The 17,746-nt window shown below is 34.5% G+C and overlaps 1 protein-coding gene and 1 pseudogene across 1 annotated transcript in view; both read right to left on the bottom strand.

The window, feature by feature from the left end:
* Positions 1-1,771: 1,771 nt before the first annotated feature.
* Positions 1,772-17,746, bottom strand: part of LOC141503129 (aldehyde dehydrogenase 1A1-like) — a 47,097-nt gene continuing 31,122 nt past the window's right edge. Inside the window, exons 9-13 of the mRNA XM_074208321.1 lie at positions 16,889-17,073; positions 10,896-11,060; positions 4,660-4,817; positions 4,136-4,210; positions 1,772-2,321 (exon numbers count right to left, since the gene is read on the bottom strand). Of these exons, the coding sequence (XP_074064422.1) occupies positions 2,249-2,321; positions 4,136-4,210; positions 4,660-4,817; positions 10,896-11,060; positions 16,889-17,073 (656 nt within the window). The 3' untranslated portion in view covers positions 1,772-2,248. The remainder of the gene's footprint in view (positions 2,322-4,135; positions 4,211-4,659; positions 4,818-10,895; positions 11,061-16,888; positions 17,074-17,746) is intronic.
* LOC141503130 (U6 snRNA-associated Sm-like protein LSm7 pseudogene) lies at positions 11,076-16,882 on the bottom strand (annotated as a pseudogene).

Below are 17,746 nucleotides of genomic sequence, written 5' to 3'. Positions count from 1 at the left end.
AAAAAGTTGTATATCAACTCTTCCTCTATTTTGATGTTAGCTTGTAGTCTTTTCAAGTTAAATAATTAATTATCAGTTTGGAAGTCGACCTTGATGTTATTTTTGTCCTTGTTGAAGACAGTTGACAACATTACTGAAAATATCATGCTAAAGAGCCTGGGAACATGTAGATAGCCCTGCTTCACTCTCTTGATGACTGGGAAAGTAAAAAGACATTGTCTATTATCCAGAATCTGTACAATAATGTCATTGTGTAACTGGTATCCAATACTGATGAACTCCTAGCCACCAAATTTTGCCAAGATCTTCCACCAGCTCCAATGACTGACAATATCAAAGGTTTTCATCAGATTGATAAAAATTGCATACAAACCACTGTTCTGCTCTTAGCATTTCTCCTGGAGTCATTGGGCAGCAAATACTCTATTGACTGTTCCCCAGACTTTCTGAAGTCACACTAGCTCTTGGGTAGATGATCATTTTTCAGGTGAGGAATCAGGTTATTAAGGCAGACTGACAAGAATTTTGTCATGACTAGGAGAGAAACTTCTTTTGATTGTGAGAAGAAAATCTATTTTCTGTTCCTTTAAAGTGATTAGACAATGGACAAAAATTTGAACTTCTGGGGGAGATATAATATTCTTGCCATATAACTCATAAGTTTTCAGGAAGCTTTTTGCATGAGCAGTAGAACATAAATTTCATTGAAAAGCAAAGGCAGTTCATTTAGTCAAAAGGAATATCTTGATTTTTCTCCCTTTCTGAAATTGTCTAATTAAATAACAATTTGGGAAAATGTGAAGATCAAGAACAAATGCCTGAATTTCCTAAGCAATGAGATTCAAGGAAAACTAAAAGTGCACTAATTTTGTGCATAGGAAGAGAGAGATTTTGCTTTTGAAATCAGAGCCTTTGAGTTGTGATAGCAGTTGATTCTCATCATCTTTATGATCCTGGGCAAATCATTTTACCTCATTCTGTCTGAGTTATAGGATGAGAAAACAGGAGAAAATGATCTCAAGTTTTTTCCAGTTCTAAATCTGTGATCCTTTGAATTCCTCTATTCTCAGACTTCTTAGAAGACATTCTTAAACATGTAAATTTCATATGGGAAGTTATAATAGTAGAAAAATGTAGGTATAAAAGACTGAGAATGGGAAAGGGTGTTGATGACAAGTAAAGGAAATTATTATTATTGTTGCTTATATCAGAAGTTCTTAATAATTCCATCATGATCAACAAGCTGACTTTGAAGACTTGGGTTAATATCTAAAGCAGCTGTACATTCCCTCTTCCTTGTAATTTGTTGGAGTGGTGCAATGGGAATGAGTGCTGGGTTTGGAGCTAGAGAACCTGGTTCAAATTCCAGATTTGCTATTTGTTGTGACATCAATTACTATTCAAGTTCTTTTCACTGTTTACCCTTCTGTAAAATGAGGAAGATAAAGTAGTTGACTTCCAAAATACCTTTCAAATCTGTAACCCTGAAATTCTGGGTTGCATAGAGACTATAAATTGTTAACTTGCACTGTCAGCATCACCCTTAATATTCTTCTTTGTCCACCATACTCTCCAATTCCCTTCCATATTTTTTAATATGGAAATTTAAAACAATATCAACAACTTCATGAGGAAAAGCTCAGGGACCTATGCCTTAGATACAAATATGCATAAAATGCATGACCAATTCAGCACCATATGCCTTACATTATACAAAGTTGAAATCTCTACAATGAAGATCTATTTTTAAAATATCCACATATACACAGAGTTATATAAAATCATTTTAATGTATTTGATATAGAAATTATAGTTAAGCAAAGTGGTTATTACTTCACTGGACATGGTAATTTTTTCACAATGAAGGATCATTTCCAAAGGTAAAAGATGACTTAACAGGATCAGTGAAGAGAGAACATCTATTTTGTGATAACATATGTAGTAAGTTTCAATTAATCATTACCATTAAGAAAAACTGGAACAATAAATGGTCCTCTTAATTTTTATAATGACTTAAACTTTGCAAGAATCATCTATTAAGAAAAACTCATGATAGTTCTAATACTTGAGCTTTTTTGCATGACAAAGACTTTCAAGAAGAATAGGATTCACCATATTTACATGAAAGTAAGAAGGTATATAAGATGTTTTAGATTTAATTTTTCATAATGTAAAGTAAATAATCAGATAAAATGGCAACTGTAATATCTGTCATATTTTAGGGTTATCTATTGATGTTATGCCATTCTTAGGAGTTCTTCTCAGAAATCTTGACTGTGACAGCCTTGACTTCGATGTATTCATGGAGACAATACTCTCCCCTGGAGAGGAAAAAATCCAAAATTTCATTTGAAATAGTTCTCTATACAGTATAGTTAATGTCTCAGTACTATTTTTTTATTAGGGTATATATGACAGGGTAGTATGGGGTAAAAGGAAAGTCTTGGAGCCAGGAAAGCAAGAGTTAAAGTCCTTTCTCTGTTACCATGGATAAATAACTAATTGTCTAAGGATTTCAAATATGAAAGAATATAATTAAAGATGAATTATATCAGTAGAAGATATTTCTACATGGGTAATTTTCCATATTCACAAAATCCTATTTATGGACCCTTCACAAAAGCTTTGAAATTAATGTCCTCAGAAACATTTTAATCTTTTCAGAAACATCAATAATAGAAGCAATTAGAGGCATTTTATGTATTAATGATTCTTCTCTTATAAACTCCTATAAAAATTATGACATTTTTGGATACCCAAATTTAGAAATTGGAAATTTTAAAAATAATGTTCTTATTATACTTAAGTAACACATATATTACCTCATCAGACTCCAGGCTGACATTCTAGAAATGTTTCCAAAGCCAATTACTGGGACTATCTAATTATGTAAGTTACTGGCACTGGATGGAGGGTAAGGAGTGGAGTGAGTCAGCAATGCAGTCTAGAGGACAACTGGGAGGAATCAAGCAATTGTATGTTTAAACTATATGCGGTTTCACTTGATAAAGAAGTGTTGCTTCTCTGTTAATTGGCTAAGAGCTGTGACCCTATTCCATCTTTTAGAGCCCATAATCCTGTCTCCAAACTCCTGAAAAAGTACAGACTGGGACCATTTATAACATGGGAAGAGTAAATATTCCTTTCTTCCCAGATTGGTACCTGATACAAAATCCTTGACATCCTTCCTTAGTTATGTCTCTATGTGAATGAAATTATTAAATACTAGTGAGTAGCATACATATATTTTCTAGATGACTAATGAACAGAAGGAAGATGAATTTTTACAGTATTCAGGAATCATTTGACAGTTATTATGAAATTATTATGGAATCATGTGATTAAAGATGACCATTCATTTTTTTAAAGTTTTTGTACGGCAAGGGGTTAAGTGATTTGCCCAAGACCACACAGCTAGGTAATTATTAAGTGTCTGAGGTTGGATTTGAACTCAGGTCCTCCTGACTCCAGGGCCTGTGCTCTGTCCATTGTGCCACCTAGCTGCCCCCTAAAGGTGACCATTCAATAGAAATTTACCATTGGGAATTCTAATACTCTTTCAAATAAACACCACAAAATGAATACATCAAAACAAGAAGCAAATATTATGGAAATATTACAGAAGAATTAAAAATTCAAATATTTATTACTAGCCAACAATCCTGTTGGTTGGAGTGAAATGGAAAGACCTTTGCTTAAAATTGAGAAGATAACATAACCATTATGTATTTTAAAACTGGTAAAATTAGTACATTTTTCTTATAATGGTAAATTTATAAAGAAAAATATATTATACAGTTCTTTAAATGAATATGAATATTGTTCTATTTTGATTCTTATCTTTTATCCAGAAACAAATCATATATACATATATATATATGTATATATATATATATATACACACAAGTAAGAATGTAGTTTTATCTATTTGCATGCACTTTTTCATATTAAGCTGTGGAATCTAAGATTCAATGAGCTATTTGGGTTTATAGGTTCTTAAGAAAGAGGAAGGGGGGTACATGATAAAAAATAGACTTTGCATTTACTCTTGAGCACACAGGAAACATCAAGCGGTATTAAAAAAAAACCACATATCATAGTTATACCTCCTAAAATGCCAAAAGGCCTTACTTACATTTCTCGTCCATTTCCAGACATTTTGAATCCACCAAAAGGGACTTGACATGTAGGTACCCCATAGCAATTCACCCTGCAAAGATAAGAGCATTTTACATAAACATTTCAATTTAATTCAATCAGCATTATTATTTATTATATTTATATCAATAATGTTATATATTTTATAAAAATAGTTTATTTATTAGTAATATTATTTATGCTTGCATTATATATATTACTAAAATTTGTCATATTATTTATGAACATTATACTACCTCTCAATTAATTAATTTTAAATAACAAATTTCCATTAAATATCTTCAAGAAACAAAGCTTGATGAATGGGTGCATATCATTTAAACTACCATATTACTCATCTATACAATTATCAATAGCTTAGAAAGCAAGCAGAGAAAAAATCTGCTTCTTTCTAGTTTGAAAGGAAAAAAGCTGGTTTTCAAATGTCTAGGTTTTTCTCTTAATGTGATTTGAGATGTAATAGAATCTCCTAAAAGGCTCCATCAATGAAGTTTGACTTACCAGACTGTTCCAGCTTGAAGAGCAGAGGAAATTGTCAATGCTTTGTCAAGGTCTTTGGTAAAAATGCCTGCTGCTAAGCCATAGTGGGTATTGTTGGCCCTTCTGATCACTTCATCAATAGTTTTAAACTTCATGATTTGTTGGACTGGTCCAAAAATCTGCTCCATAGAAAGGAGAGAGAGAGAGAAAAAAAAAGTGAAAGGAATGAGAAAGAGAAAAAGATGGTGAGAGGGAGAAACCACACAAATATGAACCAAATCACATTGTTTTTGTTTTTTTTTTGATGTGTGTATAGTTTTCTTTTGTTGTTTTCCTTTTAGTATGGGACATGAGCTGAAGCAGGGCAGATTTGTTAAACTAGGGATTTTCCTGAAAGGGTATTTGAAATAACTTTGGGATAAATTAGTAACTATATTCCTGTGTTAGAATTATATCAGTGGCAAATAATTTTAATCAAATAGATCTTAAGTTCCTCAAGATTAGAGGAATAGCATAGTACCTTGAAAACAGTAGACATTTAATAAATGCTTGTTGAATGAATAGCCATTAAGACAAACAGTTCAGGAGATACCATGTTACAGTGAAGAGAATGCCAGAATCAGAATCAGAGGACGTGGGTTCTCATGTTGACTCTACTACTTTACTATGTATTTGATATTGTGCAAATCACTTTGCCTTTTTTCAGTCTCAGTTTGCTTATACATAAAATGAGAATGTTATAATAGATTGCCTCCAATGTCCCTAAAAATACTTTAGATTTATGATTCTATACCTAAGATACATGGTATTTATGTGAGAAATCAAATTTAGGGTAAGAATTTTTTTATCTTCCTATTCTTACTTTTTGCTTTTGGTAAAAACTGCATAAATACAGGGCATCCTAAAAGATTTAGTGTGTTTTTAAGTTGCTTCCAAAGCTTAAAACTGCACTAAGACTTTGGGGACATCCTGTGAGAGATATTTGTCCTTCATTTTCAAAGACCTTTACATCAGGGAGATGATGCCCTGACAAGCACATAATTTAGATTTGAGTGAGGGGGTACTGTGCTAAGCCACCAGCTTCACTTTGTCTTCCAGAGTCATCTGGGTCCAGTGGCAAGATATGAATCAGGACAACTGAAGATGGTCCTGAATGTGAGACAGTCAGGGTTAAGTGACTTGCCCAAGGTCACACAGCTAGTAAGTGTCAAGTATCTGAAGTTGAATTTGAACTCTGGTCCTCTTGACTCCAGGGCTGGTGCTCTATCCATTGTGTCACCTAACTGTCCATAGGGGACACCTATAGCAAGAATAAACCAACCTTCTGAAAGAAAATATTCATCAGTGTGATTTTTTTAATGAGAAATATTCTCTCAGAGCAAGTATGTTTTATGGTCTGATGGCTAGCCCATGACAGTATTCATAGCCAGGAGTCATTTCTTTAATTTTGAACATAGAATGAAGGAAATAATTTGTATAAAAAGGAATGACTCAAAAACTCAAGCCTACGTCTTTATCAGCTAAGATTCCTGAGTTCCAAAGTGAATGAATGATTCAATTAGAAGATTCATACCTTATGCTTATGGGGAATGGGACAGAAAAGTTAAATATTTAAATAGTTTTAAAAATGTAGATTTATTTATATAATACATTAATTTATATATTAATATATATTAATTTATAGGAGCAAATGCAGTCAATAAATGTTAATAGTTCAAAAATGCTTTAGGACTTCCAAACATTTGCATAAATTATTTTAGGCTGTCTCTTAGAACTAAAAAATCATTTGTTTTGGCAATGGGTAGAATAAATATTTTAGTATTTGCAATCAGCTTCATGTTTTTGGATTTTCCTTGAAATTTATATTCCAGATATACTGTAACAATTATGAAGTAACATCTTGGCTATTTCCCCCTTTTGTCCTTCTGGAACCAAGAACTGGGAACACATCATTGAAAAAAAATTGTTTGAAAGCTATTAAACTATTTGTGAAAATCAAAGAATGGTCCAGTTTGTTAAGCCTTCAATTTGGATTGGCATTTGTTTTCTGTAACCTGACCCACCCAAGCTTGAGTGTGTTTTTTCCATTTACTGTCTCCAGTTTGCTATAGAAGGGTATGGACAGTGTGAGCTGGAATCCCTCTTATTCTCTGACATAATATTGACCAAAAGTCAATTTGTGCCAGGTATTGTTCCAAATCTCATTCCCATTCTATAACCCAACAAGAAATGTGTGTGTGTGTGTGTATACAATACATACATATACATATATACATATTTATTCCTATTGCAAAGAATTATTATACCCTCAAATGGCCTTAAAAGTTCAATATCAGGGAATGACTCAGAAATTGGTAAGAACAAAATCCAACATAGAAAATCTCCAATTTGAAATGGAAGTCAATCCTTTAGTTGGCAGAATTATAGAATCTGAGACATCATGAATTTTAAGTTCACTCTTCCACACCAAAATACCTTCTATAAAAAAGTCTTTAATTAATTATCTGTAATATATTTTTTAACTTTTAACTTTTTTTTTTGTACTATCCTTTGGTTTTTGAGGTTTCTCCTTTGCTGCTAGTGGAAAAAAATGTAATGTGAGTCTTTTACCTTAGGCAAATCAATTTACTTTTGGTTACTCTATTTTCTTTATATGTAAAAGAAGGGAGTTATATTAAGAGATATCAAAGATCCCCTCCAAGTCAGAAACAATATAGATTCTTCTAAATTATCCAAATCACTAGTCAGTTACTCAGTTTTTTTAGCCAAGAATTGCCAGAAGTTGTAAAATATCTGAGCCTGGGCAATTCTTAATGTGGCCACTACCTTTTATTTCTTTTCTTTTCTTTTTTTGGCAATGCAATGGCATAAGTGACTTGTCCAAGGTCACACAGGTAAGTATTAAGTGTCTGAAGTCATTTTTGAACTCAGGCCCTCCTGACTTCAGAGCTAGTGCCCAATCCACTGTACCACCTAGCTACTCCAATCCACCTAGTTGCCCCACTACTATCTTTTTGTCAAAGAGTTGGAGACTAAAGAGGCCAAATATTGATATGCTGCCATATTTGATCACTTTAATCAATCAGTTTTAAATTATTGGTGAGTCAATGAAAGGAATTCATTGGGCAGTATCTATGATATAAAAAAGGAAATAAGATTTAAAAAAATAAAATGTGTACAAACAACATGAGCAAGATATTTTGTTTTGTGGTCATAGATTTCTGCCTCAAGCCTTTCATTTAAATTCAGATCTGGCTTACAAGCACTATGCAAAGACTGATTTTTAGTTGCCTAAGAATTCTTAAAACAAAGGCATATAAATTACTTAGTAAAGTTGTTCCTCTCTGAAAGAAAAAAAGTGCTTATATATAACCATAGTCCCTTGGAATTGAATATGACTACAATGCAGATTGATTCTAAAGGGAAACAACATGAAATCAATGGCAAAATGTTCTAAAACAGAGAATTTATAGATAAAAATCAGGAGGATTGGAATTCTGTTCCCATACTTCTGTCCACCAGCTGTAATACCTTGGGCAAGTCACTTTGCCAATACTAAACCTCAGATATCTTACCTATCAAAAGGGTAAATAATGAGTGAGGTAACACACACACATATAAATATGTATACACACACATATATGAAATCCTTGATTTTTACTAGCATTGGGAATTGTCTCCATCAAAATCAGTGTATTACCCTGCTATGACTTAGTAGGTAAATCCTGAGGAATGGTTGAATCGCAGAAGCTGTGACATGTCCCCATAGCTAGTAAGTGTCAGAAGGAAAGTTTAAAACTAGGTCTTATTAATTAGGAGTCTAACACTTATGTTATCTCAGTGTCTCTGTATGAGTAAAGATAATGAGATCAGAGATTCTATCATTGTCTGAGAAGTTAAATAGGCTATAAGAGGACAACTGTGTGACTCTTGAGAAAGTCACAGTGTTGTTTGTCTCAGTTTCCTCATCTGTGGAAACGAGCTAGAGAAGAAAATGGCAAACCGCTTCAATATCTTTGCCATGAAAATCCTAAATGGGATCTTGAAGTGTTGATGTTTGTCCTTTGTTCTCAAAGAAGCCCATAACATCAGGGAGATGATGCTATGGCAAACACATGAATTGGATTTGAGTGAGGCAGATGCTGTACTAAGTATCAGCCTCACTTTCTCCTCCAGAGTCATCTGGATCCAGTGGCCAGTTATGAAGCAGGACAATTGGAGATGGTCTTGGATGCAAGGCAATCAGGGTTAAGTGACTTACCCAGGGTCACACAGCTAGCCAGTGTCAAGTGTCTGGATTTGAACCCCCATCCTCCTGACTCCAAGGTCAGTGCTCTATACACTGCACCACCTGGCTGCTCCTTTGTGAAGTGTTGAAGATGACTGAAACTATTGAACACTACCACTACAATCTTCATCAACAATAACAACAAAAAATGAGGACACTATACAAGGGCATGTTGGAGTCAAAGGATATGAGATCACATCCCCACCAAATGCTGACTATCGTGAGATCTTGTGTCATTTACTCCCTAGGTCTCAGGTTTTTCCATCAGGAAAAATAAATGGGTATTAAAATCTTCTGAGATTCCTTCTAGTTCTAGTTCTGTGAGCTTATGATAGAAATGTAGGATACAATTAATAAGGGAGTGAAACAAACAGGTCTCTTGGAAAGAGAAGAAGTAAAAGGAATGAGCATGATGTAAAAAAAGAGAAAACAAAGGAGTTTTTCCAAAGATGTTATTTTGTAAGGAAAATGTACCCAGTGCATTTTTCTAGTGTTTCTGTTAAGTAATGGGCATTCTGTAACCCTTAGAATGCTATTTAAACATTAGTAATTATTATTATCATTGTTATTATTAGGTGGAATAGGGTAATTAAGGAGAAAGGTAAGCAGAAACTTGAATAGAAGAGAAAACTTCTTGACAGGGTGATAAAAATGCTAGTAGATATTGTGAAGTCTTCAAAGATGATCAGGTACCATCAAATGACCACAAATAATGCTGATTAGTGATCTGGTGACATAATTCCCATGACTTGTCAGGCAGCTTTTGGGAAACCAAAATCTTTGGGCTCCAGGGGGAGTATGGTTATAGAGCTGAATAGTAAAGATCATTGAGTGACAGGTTAATGTTTATTTATTTATTTATCTATTCATCTATTCAATCATTTATTTATTTATTTTGCAAAGAAATGGGGTTAAGTGACTTGACCAAGGTCACACAACTAGGTAATTATTAAGTGTCTGAGGCTAAATTTGAACTCAGGTCTTCCTGACTCTAGAACCAGTGCTCTATCCATTGCTCCACCTAGTTGCCCCAGCTTTGCTTTATTGTTGAAAGCTTATTACTAAATATTACCAAACTGATGATTAGATCATCATGAGACAGGTTAGTTTTACTGTATTGTTGTAAGTTATTGCCATAAAAGTACCATACTGATACTGTTTGGCATTACTGGAATAATTCTGTGTGCCTCGATGACATGGGAAAGACCTATATCTAAAATGTCAAGTTCACCCACTGCATTCAGGCCAACCAGAAGTCCTTTTTCCTATACTATTAGATCATTTGGTAAAGACAATTCTGAAACACAGTGAGAAGGAAATTTTCACACAACATTCCCTTCTCTTTAAACAACATAATATGCAGGTCATGTCATCATTCACTTGATGTCATGGTCTTCTTCGATTACAAAGGACAACAATCATCATCATCATTATCATTATCACAACAACAACAATCTACAGTTTATTCTGGATGGCTTATTTATTCACCAGCCTATAAGACAATGCTTTGGATCAAATGATGTTTCTTGATCTCCTCAAGATCTATGATTCTTTAAAAAAAGGCTCAACGATTTCAATTATATTGCATAAATTCAAGTCAAGACAATAATTATTTGCACAAGGTAGGTGAAAAAAATTTCTTTATCATGGAATGGGAAAAAGTTTTTTTAGCATATAGAAATATTTCCTCTTCCTCTTACTTGGGTAAAATATATTTGGAACTTCTATATGATGATTTGTAATTATTTACAGATGTTTGGGATTGCTCTGTGCTCCTTAGTGTAAATGGCAACAGCTATAATTCTATCCATGGATGAGAGAAGCTAATTAAGGTAAAATAGGAAGGAAGATTAGCAATTATTAGAGGAATCCTTCATCTTGTTATGTCTTAAAAATAGATACTTTGTGTACAAGTGTGTAGACAAAAATGAAAGTAACTGAAGGAACAGAATGTAATCAAGTCCTTTACCTCTTCTTTGGCAATGCGCATCTCATCAGTAACATTGGAGAAAACTGTGGGTTGGATGAAGTAACCTTTTTCTCCCCATGGTCCTCCTCCGCATTCCAGTTTGGCTCCTTCCTTCTTCCCACTCTCAATGAGGTCGAGTATTTTATTGTACTGTTCTTTATCAATCTATATGAAAATATGAGGGGCAGGGGAAGAAGAATAGCAGAAAGGAAAGAAAAAAACAGTGACAACGATTCTTTGAAATTGTGATCAAGAAAAAAAGATTAAATATTGCAAATATATATAAATAACCTTGCTAACCTGAAAATTAATTTTTAAAAATCTAGCTTGGTAAAGTATTACCTTAGTGGACATTAAGATTCTTATTACTACACATGTGTATGTTGAGATACTTATAATTGAAATAATTCTTTGACATGTGGCTAATATAAAGGAAAAAAAAGAAGCCTCTTCTTTAAATTTACATGTCTGGTCTTAAATTAATCCAGAATATGTCAATATAAATGTACAGATTTTGAATCATCTTGAACTAAAAGTCTTGGAGAATGAAATAATAAAATTTTGTCCAATTATAATTAAACCAAAGTCCATTCAATATGCTTTTTAAAAAAATATTTATTTAAGGCAATTGAGTTAAATGACTTGCCCAAGCTCACACAGCTAGGTAATTGTTAAATGTCTAAGATCAAATTTGAACTCAGGTCTTCCTGACTCCAGGCCAGTACTCTATCCACTGTGCCACCCAGCTGCCCCCCCCCCAATCTGCTTTTAAAATTAAGAAAAATACTTCAATTAATCTTGGTTTACTTTTATTTGGTTAAAAAAATTAGAGTCATCAAGAACTGGGTCTACAATTTAGAAGATATTTGTTCCCAATGAATTCACAGTCTCCCCTGAAATCAATAAAGCTTATGGCAAAACTCATCAAGAGAAGTTTAAAAATGGTAACTTAAGACTGGAAGGCTAGTGTTTCCAGGCCAGTTACTTAGTAATAGCCAACACAATACACACATTTACAGTCAATTAGCATTTTCGAAGTAACTCTCTCTTGACATTATTGCATGTTATTGAGGTTATCCTAAGTAAGAAGAATTAAGCAAATATTCATTTCTTTGTTAAGTACTTCAACATTTTTTGTTATGCTAAAAAAAGGTAAAATTATCAAAGGAAGGAAGCAGTCTAAAAGTGCACAATTTTTTTTGGGGGGGGGAACAATATAAGGCTGACAAAATCAAAGAAAGTATGATGTAGGAGAAACAGGACTGGATTTAGAGTCAGAAGACTCAGCTTCTAGCTCCACCATTTATTTGGCTATGACTACAAGGTGACTCAATTGGACCATGTGTCTCAGTTTCCTCATCCTTAAAATGGGATGACAACATTTGTACTGTCTATCACATAAGACTGTTATATGCTTTTAAGTTCCAAAGAAAGGGGCAGCTAGCTGGTACAGTGGATAGAGAGCACTGGCCCTGGAGTCAGGAGGACCTGAGTTCAAATCTGAACTCAGACATGTAATAATTATCTAGCCGTGTGACCTTGGGAAAATCACTTAAACTTATTGCTTTGCAAAAACAAAAAAAAGAGTTAAGTTCCAAAGTATTATATAGAGATAATTAGTTTTCAAAAAGGTCACCTTATATAGTCAATCAACCTATCCATCACAAGCACTTACCATGTGTTACTAAAAAAACAATATGGCATAATAGCTAGCTTCTGGACCTACCTGAATGAATCACTTAAAATATAAGTGCTTTGGGCAACTCTCTAAGACCAAGTAATAGAGAAGGTGCTGAGCTGCACTGATAAGAGGGATTTCCTTACCAGAGAATTCTCAAGTGCCATCAACTCAAATAGAAACTGATCCCTTTAAGCCAATATTAACTTGGAAAAACACAAATTAACATCTATATTATATTGTATTTTTATTTGCGTTGTTAACATTCCCCAAGTTTCATCTGTTCTGGTCATACTTGGGGAGTTTTACAATTTGTGGCCTGCTGGCTGAGAGGTTGATCTCTGCTTTAAACAAATGAAATCCCAGGTTTAGTTTCTTCTATATACTAAGCACTGGGGTTACAAATTTAAAATGAAAACTGTCCTTGTTCTATTTTCTTAACTGCATTTTAACAAGAAACATTAAATTTATTTTTTTCATGAATCTTGCTTACTGTACAAACAAGTTTTCAGTATTGTAGCACATGTTACTCTATTATGGTACAAATATGCCAAAGACTACATGGTGCCTTTCCCAAAGCAGGACACTTATAGATCACTCCCACCTCCATTTTACTCTCCTTCTCTGCTTCTAGTCTAGTCTAGTCTGCCCTCATGAGGATAACTAGAATAAAAATTCTCATACCTATGGGTCTGGAAACATTGCACCATTGTCTTCTGACAACCATACTATAATGATGTACAAATTAATATCTTAAGTTTTCTCTGTGCTATCCTTAAGTCTCACATTCCCAACATATGATCATACAACCAATGAGAAGGATAACATCAGCATAGATTCAGAACTTGATAGAACTTAGTATTTCATCTAGATTGGGGTTGGCCATCAACTGTGACCCTGGGCAGATCACTTCTGCTCTATGAGCCTCAGCTTCCTCTTCTGGTACTGTACTCATGAATTTTTAAGAACTTTTCCTGTTCTGAATCTTTAATTTTGTGACAAAGAATTTAATTCTAATCTTATGTACTGATTTTGTGATTGAGGAAATTGAGGCTCTTAGCTTAAATGACAGACAGATCTTGCAGATACCGAGGGGCAGAGATGGAAATCAGATTCAACATCTTTTCTAAACTCATGTCATCCTTCTCTTTCTCCATTCCTTAGACTGAGTCTCCTCCCCAATTTCTGGTATCAATGTCCTTATACTTTTAGTTTGTCAACTTAGAAACATTTGGTTCACCTTTTGGAGTCTTTGGCTCTCTTTTCCCCCCTTTCACATTCCATTTCATACTTGGTTATTATCTTCTTTCAAAATATTTTTTCCTCTCTGCTACCAATGTCACATAATGGCTTCTCTATGATCCCTCTGACTTCAGACTCTCCTCTCCAATCCATCTTGCATATAAGAAATTTGCAAACTTATTCTTCATAAAATACGACTTTCATCATCTTTAAAGCCTACTTCATCAAATCAAAACTCCTTGACCTGACTTCCAAGTCCATTTCTTTTTTGCTTAACAGATTTGTTTTGTAATTTTATTAGAAAAAAATACACCAAAAAAAGTATCTCTTCTCTCACAGCTGGCAAGTTATAATGAGGGAAGGCAACTGAGTCCTTTCAGAAAAGAAACTATTTCCCTGATTAACTGGAATTGCATAGCCCTGTTCAACAGAGCTGAGAAGCCACCAGGATATCTGGTTGCAGCCTGGGGCTATCCATCCTGCTGCTGGATGAAGGGGTTTGGGATGGCCTCCATGCCATCCTGAGGGCAAATCAATACTACCGAGGTCCCCCTGCAGACCACCAGCCCCAGCTGACGTGTGTTTTCAGTGAGCTTGTACTGGTCATTGGGATCTCTCATATATTCAACGGTGCCATCAAGTACTGGATTGAGCAAAAGGTCAAATCCTTTTAAGGTTTCACTGGTCTCTCGGCCTCCCTGGAACTTCACGTGGATGGTCTTGTCTATGTACTTCGACAGGTCCAAGATGCTCTCCTTCTTCTTCTCCTTGTCTGCCATGCTGCAGTTGTCAGGCTCCCCTTTGTGTCCGGCCTCTCAAGTCCATTTCTAATTGGACCTCACCATACCTATCTGATTATATTTCTTACTACTCCTCAAATAAGTACCACCTCTTTGTTAATGTGTACAGTAGAGCTCTTGCTTTGAATGGTCTCTTATGTTCTTTTTTCTATTTAAATCTCATTCATTACCTCTGCAGGCTTAATTCAAGTAGTCTTACACTATTCGAATAGAACTGTCAAGCCCACAAGGATTGTTCCCCTTTCTGAAAGAAATGGAGAAATCCTTGTGTTCTTAAAGGACAGGAAGTAGAAAAGAACATTGGATTTGGAGTCAGAGGATCTGAGTCCAAATCTTGTCTCTGTTACTAAGTACTTTTGTGATCATGGGTAAGGTACTTTATTTCTCTTTTTCTCTGTTTCCTAATGGTGCAGTGGATAGAGCACTGGTCTTGGAGTCAGGATGACCAGAGTTCAAATCTGACCTCAGGCAACTGATATTAACTAGCTGTGTGACCCTGGGCAAGTCACTTATCACTTACTGCCTCGCATCCAAGGCCATCTCCAGTTGTCCTGGACCCAGATGGCTCTGGAATAGTGAGGCTGGTGACTTAACACCCCCAAATCCAATTCATGTGCTTGTCATAGCATCACCTCCCTGATGTCATGTTCTTCTTTTAGAATGAAGCTCAAAGATTAATTAAGTAAAATGAGGGAGCTGAATTGGATGAGGTCTCAGTCTCTTAGCTTTTGTTCTTGTTATTCAGTTGTGTTCAGTCTAGCCCAACTCACTTTGACCTCATTTTGGATTTTCTTGGCAGAGATACTGGCAAAGACACTTGGCAAAGATATTGATTTATAATTTCTTTCTCCAGCTGATTTTATAGATGAGGAAACTGGGTAAAGTGACTTGCCTGGGGTCACACAGTTAGTATATGAGGCCAGTTTTAAACTCAAAAAGATGGAATCTTTCTGACTCAAAGCTTGGTACTTTAACTACTATGCCACATATGGCTACGTATCTCTTATCCTGTATGTGATTAAATAAAATATTTCCTAAAAAAACCCAGAACAAACCAGCTTGCAGTCCAGCATTTAGTCGGTTACATATAAATACTTATTCTCTTCTCTTCTCATCTCCTATGTGTCTTACAGTTCATCTTAGTTAGCATAATGCCATACCCTTAGCATTTCCCAACAAACACCTGTTTGATTACTTCATTATTCAACTAGTAAAATAAGGCTCTTTGGTTCCTAGCAGCATCTGGCAGGATACAAGAACTCTGGTTGGTTTATGGAATTCTCAGTGAAGATACTTCCTCCACCAATGGAGGCAAGTTCCTTGTATGTAACTTAAGGTGAAAAATTTATGTACCTAGAGAACTGGAAAGTTAGAAGGTTTTTTTCAAGTGTATGCAGACATTAAGAGAATATTGGCATCATTAAACAAATTATTGAAATCTAACACATGGGAATGGGAAAAAGTTGAGGGAAGAGAACAGGATGGGCTGTAGAATGAGTGTGGAATGAGAGAAACTAGGGGAAGATAGAGTTTTTGAGGGAGGAGGAAGAAGGAAAAGGTGGGGGAGAAAGGAGAGAATGAATTAGACCTGAATTCAGGGAAGCAGTTTGAATTTTATATTGAGGTATAAACCCTCACTGTATTTCATCCACTTCAAGGTCTCTCATCCCTTGTGAATTAATGGAAAAGTGTAAAAACAATTCCCATTTATCTTAAAGGAATTAGTCTGTTCTTCATTTGAGGGATTCTTCACAATCAGATGGGTAAGAGGGCATGTGAGGATGGTTTTATGCATACAGAGGAAGAGAATAGGGTTGAGGGACTTTAAATACATACATACATACATACATATGTATACACACACACACACACACACACATATATATATATATGTATATAATGATTAACAAAAATAGCATTAATTTAGGACTTTAAGGTTTGCCTAGAACTATTCCTATGTTTTATTATTTGAACTTTTATGAGGTAGATACTATTATAATTCCCATTTTATAAATGAGAAAACAGCTGAGAGATTTGACCATGGTCACATAGTTAGTGTTTGAGTGGAGATTTCAACTCAGGTCTTTTTGACTCCAGGCATCAAGCCCAGGAAAACAAAACATCTTTCCAATCTGTTCCAATCAAGCCTAGGAAACCAAGCAAGGACAGCATTATCTTCATTCGTTTTGGATTTAGAGAAAGGACATAGAGATAAACTTTCTTCCCTTTATTAATCTCTATTTCCTATTTTGTTCATTCTTTTAATTACCAACCTGAGGGCCTTGCTGTACTCCTGGGATGAGAGGATTCCCCAGTGTGTATTTTTTGGCACGCTCTACACATCTCTGAACAAACTCATTGTAAATAGACTCTTCCACAAAAAGTCTTGATGCAGCGATGCAACACTGACCCTGGTGGTAGAAAACACCCTGGTGTGCGAACTCCACAGCACTATCCACTATAAAAAAAAATCATACATCAAAAAGAACATATTTCCAAAAGATGTTTCTATTATTATTATTATTTTATTTTTTCCAAGAGGAGAGGAAGTGTCTTTCAGCTTTTTAAATACATAGAAGTATGATTTTTTTTGGACTTCATTGTTACTAAATATTTGTGAATGGGGATAACATTAAAACTGGCTAATGGGAAAAAAAAACATGAAATGATTGTATAAGTCTATTATGCTCAATTGAATCAAAACATTACTTGAAAAGACTTGAGAAATTATTCTCTATGGTAAAAGGAAACCACTGGAGCAAAAGCTAAAGTTTCCTTTTTCTCTTTTGCAATCTTTAATTCCTGTTTTCCAGAAAGAATATTTCAAAAATGCCTCAAAGAGTGAGTCAATATTCTTCAAATAAAAACAAACAAAACTTGCATATATATTGATATATTTATATACATATTTAAAAGTCATATGATGATTTTTAAAAAATTAAACCTATATTGGAAGACAATATAATCTTTTTTACTTATTAATTCCCAGAAACTTAACTTTGGAGTTAAATATAATTTTAAAAGAAAACTATACTGCCAAGATCAAATTATTTCCTGGCTGAATAGACAATTCATTGTATTTAGGAGATTCTCCATTAACTTTGATAGGTTAGAGGCCACTAAAACAACAG

Source organism: Macrotis lagotis, chromosome X (genome assembly GCF_037893015.1).
Source record: "Macrotis lagotis isolate mMagLag1 chromosome X, bilby.v1.9.chrom.fasta, whole genome shotgun sequence".
Taxonomy (NCBI): Eukaryota; Metazoa; Chordata; class Mammalia; order Peramelemorphia; family Peramelidae; genus Macrotis; species Macrotis lagotis.
The sequence above is the reverse complement of the archived record's forward strand: the minus strand, read 5'-3'. Positions and strand labels throughout refer to the sequence as shown.